Source organism: Babylonia areolata, chromosome 12 (assembly GCF_041734735.1).
Source record: "Babylonia areolata isolate BAREFJ2019XMU chromosome 12, ASM4173473v1, whole genome shotgun sequence".
Lineage (NCBI taxonomy): Eukaryota > Metazoa > Mollusca > Gastropoda > Neogastropoda > Buccinidae > Babylonia > Babylonia areolata.
In genome coordinates, this window is record NC_134887.1 from 29,097,870 (window position 1) to 29,105,369 (window position 7,500).

General features: G+C 51.5%; 1 protein-coding gene across 1 annotated transcript in view; it reads left to right on the top strand.

Annotated features, from left to right (window-relative positions):
• Positions 1–7,500, top strand: part of LOC143288135 (cytochrome P450 2B4-like) — a 48,935-nt gene that overhangs the window by 25,245 nt on the left and 16,190 nt on the right. The window contains exons 3-4 of the mRNA XM_076596427.1: positions 5,945–6,090; positions 6,645–6,794. Coding sequence (XP_076452542.1) covers positions 5,945–6,090; positions 6,645–6,794 — 296 coding nt within the window. The remainder of the gene's footprint in view (positions 1–5,944; positions 6,091–6,644; positions 6,795–7,500) is intronic.

Here is a 7,500-nt window from a genome sequence, read left to right on the forward strand (position 1 = left end):
TGTGGTGTGGTGTGGCGTGGTGTGGTGTGGTATTGTGTTGTGACGTCAGGTGTGGTGTGGTGTGGTGTGGCGTGGTGCGTTGTGGTATTGTGTTGTGACGTCAGGTGTGGTGTGGTGTGGTGTGGCGTGGTGCGTTGTGGTATTGTGTTGTGACGTCAGGTGTGGTGTGGTGTGGTGTGGCGTGGTGCGTTGTGGTATTGTGTTGTGACGTCAGGTGTGGTGTGGTGTGGTGTGGCGTGGTGTGGTGTGGTATTGTGTTGTGACGTCAGGTGTGGTGTGGTGTGGCGTGGTGTGGTGTGGTATTGTGTTGTGACGACAGGTGTGGTGTGGTGTGGTGTGGCGTGGTGCGTTGTGGTATTGTGTTGTGACGTCAGGTGTAGTGTGGTGTGGTGTGGTGTGGCGTGGGGTGGTGTGGTATTGTGTTGTGACGTCAGGTGTGGTGTGGTGTGGTGTGGCGTGGTGCGTTGTGGTATTGTGTTGTGACGTCAGGTGTAGTGTGGTGTGGTGTGGTGTGGCGTGGGGTGGTGTGGTATTGTGTTGTGACGTCAGGTGTGGTGTGGTGTGGTGTGGCGTGGGGTGGTGTGGTATTGTGTTGTGACGTCAGGTGTGGTGTGGTGTGGCGTGGTGTGGTGTGGTATTGTGTTGTGACGTCAGGTGTAGTGTGGTGTGGTGTGGCGTGGTGTGGTGTGGTATTGTGTTGTGACGTCAGGTGTGGTGTGGTGTTGTGTGGCGTGGTGTGGTGTGGTATTGTGTTGTGACGTCAGGTGTGGTGTGGTGTGGTGTGGCGTGGTGTGGTGTGGTATTGTGTTGTGACGTCAGGTGTGGTGTGGTGTGGCGTGGTGTGGTGTGGTATTGTGTTGTGACGTCAGGTGTGGTGTGGTGTGGCGTGGGGTGGTGTGGTATTGTGTTGTGACGACAGGTGTGGTGTGGTGTGGTGTGGTGTGGTGTGGCGTGGTGCGTTGTGGTATTGTGTTGTGACGTCAGGTGTAGTGTGGTGTGGTGTGGCGTGGGATGGTGTGGTATTGTGTTGTGACGTCAGGTGTGGTGTGGTGTGGTGTGGCGTGGGGTGGTGTGGTATTGTGTTGTGACGTCAGGTGTGGTGTGGTGTGGTGTGGCGTGGGGTGGTGTGGTATTGTGTTGTGACGTCAGGTGTGGTGTGGTGTGGCGTGGTGTGGTGTGGTATTGTGTTGTGACGTCAGGTGTGGTGTGGTGTGGTGTGGCGTGGGGTGGTGTGGTATTGTGTTGTGACGTCAGGTGTGGTGTGGTGTGGTGTGGCGTGGGGTGGTGTGGTATTGTGTTGTGACGTCAGGTGTAGTGTGGTGTGGTGTGGTGTGGTATTGTGTTGTGACGTCAGGTGTAGTGTGGTGTGGTGTGGTGTGGTGTGGTATTGTGTTGTGACGTCAGGTGTAGTGTGGTGTGGCGTGGCGTGGTGTGGTGTGTTATGGTATTGTGTTGTGACGACAGGTGTGGTGTGGTGTGGTGTGGTGTGGCGTGGGGTGGTGTGGTATTGTGTTGTGACGTCAGGTGTGGTGTGGTGTGGTGTGGCGTGGGGTGGTGTGGTATTGTGTTGTGACGTCAGGTGTGGTGTGGTGTGGTGTGGTGTGGCGTGGGGTGGTGTGGTATTGTGTTGTGACGTCAGGCGTGGTGTGGTGTGGTGTGGCGTGGGGTGGTGTGGTATTGTGTTGTGACGACAGGTGTGGTGTGGTGTGGTGTGGCGTGGGGTGGTGTGGTATTGTGTTGTGACGTCAGGTGTGGTGTGGTGAAGTGACAGACAAGGGAATCAAGACCCATGTATGTTCACGTGTTGCCGTAAAGAACGAAACGCCCCTTTCACACCATGACATACATTCCTTCACCCCTCCCTCGCTCAACACTCATGCCTTGGGTTTTTTTGGGTTTTTTCTTTTCTGTTTGTGTGTGTGTGTGTGTGTGTGTGTGTGTGTGTGTGTGTGTGTGTATGTGTGTGTGTGTGTGTGTGTGTGTGTGTGTGTGTGTGTTTAATAAACAAAAAAAATCTTATTTTTACGCTTTCCTCTCGGGGTTTTTACGATGCGAGATGTCTAAATCAGATTTGTGCCTCAGTGGGTTTGCAGCACAGTTAGTAGTTGTAGTGTTTTTATTTTTTATTTGTTTGTTTTGTGTGTGTGTGTGTGTGTGTGTGTGTGTGTGTGTTTGTTTTTTATTTGTTTTTTTGTTAGACTTCTTCCCTGACAAAGCGGGTGTGTGTGTGTGTGTGTGTGTGTGTGTTTTGTTGTTTGTTTGTTTGTTTGTTTTTTGGGGGGGTTGGTTTTTTTTGTTTGTTTTGTTTTTGTTTGTTTGTTTCCTTGTTTGGCTTGGTTTGTTTGTTTGTGTGTGTGTGTGTGTGTGTGTGTGTGTGTGTGTGTGTGTGTGTGTGTGTGTGTGTGTGTGTGTGTGTGTGTGTGTTTGTTTTGGTTTTTTGGTGTGTGTTTTTTTGTTTTTTGTTTTTTTGGGGGGGGATATGAGAGGGTTGTTTTTGTTTTTTGTTGTTGGGTTTGTTTTTTGTTTTTTTTGAGGGGGTGAAATAAATAGATAATTCGAATAAAATTGTTATAAAAATTCGCTTCTCACTAACATCCTCTATTTCTTTCCTTCTTTCTTTCTTCATTCATCTATTCATTTATTTCTTTGTTTGTTTTTTTTTATTAATTATTCGGATTTAAACCTTGAGCGGTGGTCTGGACGCTAGTCATTCTGGCCTTAAACTCCACCTCTTCCCAAGATAGCCTCCCTTCCCTGCCTCTCCCTTGTCTTCAGCTTCTTCTCCAGTTTTTAGAGCTATGCATGCGTGTGATGTGAATGACTGGTTGCGAAAGCGCTTTCATTTGTCTCTCCACAAGATTCAGCGCTATATAAGTAATAATAATAATAATAATAATGGATACTTATATAGCACACTATCCAGAAATCTGCTCTAGGTGCTTTACAAAAACGCTTTTGATAACATAAAACATTATATCTATGTTACATACACACACCAAAATGTGACCACACACACACACACACACACACACACACACGCACGCACGCACGCACGCACACACACACACTGCATACATACATTTTAACATACATGTGTATCTAACAGCTACCCTAACACATACGCACACATAGGCAGGCACAAACGTACATAAACACACGCACACACAATACACATTCATATACATGCATGTAGTTGTGGACCTGCCACAATTGAACTTATTGCTGAGGGAAAAGGTGAGTTTTGAGACGAGATTTAAAAGATGCGAGGGAATCAGAATGACGGAGGTTACCAGGGAGCTCGTTCCACGTCTTTGGCGATTGAAAAGAAAACGATCTGTGTCCATAGGTCTTACTTCTGACGTGAGGTATCCTGAGAAGTCGAGTATCAGAGGAAGAACGGAGCTGGCGAGACGGGGTATAGATATGGATGAGTTCAGAAAGATACTTTGGGCCAGATCCGTTGACTGCAGAAAAGGTCAGAGTGGATAGCTTATAGTCTATTCGATCAGAAACAGGCAACCAGTGGAGAGACTGAAGAAGAGGAGAAACATGGTCAAATTTAATACCATTATTATTATTATTTTTATTATTATTATTATTATCATCATCATTATCATTATTAGTAGTAGTAGTATTATGAGACTTTACCGATGTCTAGTGCGCAGCGTAAATTTGGCGCTCGTGAAAGAATTACTCGCAGTACCAAAAGGACTGCCCCTGGCAAATTTATTCAGAAAAAAAAGTTCACTTTGGTAGGAAAACACATACACTAGCATGCAGAAAAGAAAAAAAAAAATGGGTGGCACTCTCACTGCAGCTACGCGCTCTCACTGACGAGAGCAGCCCGATGTTTTACATAGAAAAAATATGTTGTGAAAAAAAAGAGTAATACAATACATGCAATACGATACAATATTGTATTGCGGTGCGATTCGATACGACCCCACACAACACAACACAACACAACACAGCACACCACACAACAGCTCAGCTCAGCATGAAAGTGCTCAGCACAGTTCTGCACAACACAGCATAACACAGCACACCACAGCACACCACACACACCGCAACACACACACCAGAGCACAGCACAGCACAGCACACACACCACAGCACACCACAGCACAGCACAACACACATACATCACAGCACAGCACAGCACAGCACAGCACAGCACACCACACACACCGCACACACCGCAACACATACACCACAGCACAGCACAGCACAGCACACACACACCACAGCACACCACATCACACACACCACATACACCACAGCACACCACACCACAACACACACACCACATACACCACAGCACAGCACACCACAGCACAGCACACCACATACACCACAGCACACCACAGCACAGCACACCACAGCACAGCACACCACAGCACAGCACACCACAGCACAGCACACCACATACACCACAGCACACCACACAACACACACACCACAGCACACCACAGCACACACACCACAGCACAGCACACCACAGCACACCACAGCACACCACAGCACAGCACACACACCACAGCACAGCACACCACAGCACCACCACACACACCACAGCACAGCACACCACAGCACACCACAGCACACCACAGCACAGCACACACACCACAGCACACCACAGCACCACCACACCACACCACCACCACAGCACACCACACACACCACAGCACAGCACACACACCACAGCACACCACAGCACCACCACACCACACCACCACCACACCACACCACAGCACAGCACACACACCACAGCACAGCACACCACAGCACCACCACACCACACCACCACCACACCACACCACAGCACACCACAGCACACCACACACACCACAGCACAGCACACCACACCACACCACATACACCACAGCACACCACACCACACCACAACACACACACCACAGCACAGCACACCACACACACCACACCACAGCACACCACAGCACAGCACACCACACCACACCACAGCACACCACAGCACACCACACCACAGCACACCACAGCACAGCACACCACAGCACACCACAGCACAGCACACCACAGCACACCACAGCACAGCACACCACAGCACACCACAGCACACCACAGCACACCACACCACAGCACACCACAGCACACCACACCACAGCACACCACAGCACACCACACACACCACACCACAGCACACCACAGCACACCACACCACAGCACACCACAGCACACCACACACACCACACCACAGCACACCACACCACACCACATACACCACAGCACACCACACCACACCACAGCACACCACAGCACACCACACCACAGCACACCACAGCACACCACAGCACAGCACACCACAGCACACCACAGCACACCACACCACAGCACACCACACCACAGCACACCACAGCACACCACAGCACACCACACACACCACACCACAGCACACCACAGCACACCACACCACACCACAGCACACCACACCACACCACAGCACACACACCACAGCACACCACACCACAGCACACCACACCACAGCACACCACACCACAACACACACACCACACCACAGCACACCACACCACACCACAGCACACCACACCACACCACAACACACACACCACAGCACAGCACAGCACACACACCACACCACAGCACACCACAGCACACCACCACCACACCACCACCACACCACACCACAGCACACACACCACCACCACACCACACCACACCACACCACCACCACACCACCACCACACCACCACACCACACCACCACCACACCACACCACCATACCACCATACCACCACCACACCACACCATCACCACACCACACCACACCACACAACCACCATACCACCACCACCACCATACCACCACCACCACCACCACCACACCACCACACCACCACCACCACCACCACAGCACACCACACTCTTTCTTTTCTCCCATGTCCCAGGTGTGATCAACACGTCAGGTGAGCTGTGGAAGGACCAGAGGAGGACGGCGATGAGGATCCTGCGCGACCTGGGCATGGGCCGGAACGTGCTGGCCGACAAGGTGCAGCACGAGGTCCTCACCTTCGCCAAGGCCATCCTGGACAAGGTCAAGGCCAATAGCGGTGCTAAAAATAGACCTTGGATATCTTCTCTCTTTTTTTTCTTTTTATTTAAACCTCGGATTGTACCTGGGCCCATTACCAACGAAGAGGATTTACTTGCCAGCTTTCTAACCAATAACAAATGCTCAGCCTGTGCACTCCAAAAGTGAATTAGAAATGCATGATCACTTTGCAGATATTTCCATACATACTCTGTTCAAAGTTATCTACATTGTAAAACTTGTGAATATCTCAGCAGTTAGATATTGATTTGTTTGTAAGTTTGCTTGCATACTTTGTTCGAAGTTACATTTTCTTAAAAAACTTATTCTCTGAATTATCCTTATTTAAACTCGTGAATGTATCTGTGTTTTGATATTGATTTGTTTGTATGTTTGTAGGATTGTTTACTCGTCGAATGTTTTGATCGAATGTGCATTTGTTGGAATGGTGATTCCTCGAATGTTTTGATCGAATACTACATTTGTTGCACTGGTGATTCCTCGAATGTTTAGATCGAATGCTATCAATGAATTTTTCTTGTCTTTTTAACGTGAAGGTCAAGGCCGGGCAGGACTGCCAGGACCTGGAGCGGCTGACCCACCTGAGTGTGGCCAACAACATATGCTCTGTGGTCTTCGGCAAGCGCTACGACTACGACGACCCGGAGTTTCACAAACAGCTGGACGTCCTGGAGGGATACGTCAAGGTAGGAGGGGCAGAGGGGTATGGGGGGGATGGGGGGGGGAAGGAGGCTGTGTGAAGGTGGGGGAGGGTGAAGATGGGGGGGGGGAGGGGGTGGAGGAGGCTGGGTGAAGGTGGAGGCTGGGTGAAGGTGGGGGGTGGAGGAGGCTGGGTGAAGGTGAGGGGTGGAGGAGGCTGGGTGAAAGTGGGGGGTGGAGGAGGCTGGGTGAAGGTGGAGGCTGGGTGAAGGTGGGGGGTGGAGGAGGCTGGGTGAAGGTGAGGGGTGGAGGAGGCTGGGTGAAAGTGGGGGGTGGAGGAGGCTGGGTGAAGGTGGAGGCTGGGTGAAGGTGGGGGGTGGAGGAGGCTGGGTGAAGGTGAGGGGTGGAGGAGGCTGGGTGAAGGTGAGGGGTGGAGGAGGCTGGGTGAAGGTGGAGGAGGCTGGGTGAAGGTGAGGAGTGGAGGAGGCTGGGTGAAAGTGGGGGAGGGTGAAGGTGGGGGGTGGAGGAGGCTGGGTGAAGGTGGGGGGTGGAGGAGGCTGGGTGAAGGTGGGTGGAGGAGGCTGGGTGAAGGTGGGGGGTGGAGGAGGCTGGGTGAAGGTGGGGGGTGGAGGAGGCTGGGTGAAGGTGGAGGAGGCTGGGTGAAGGTGGGGGGTGGAGGAGGCTGGGTGAAGGTGGAGGAGGCTGGGTGAAGGTGGGGCGTGGTTAGGCTGGGTGAAGGTGGGGGGTGGAGGA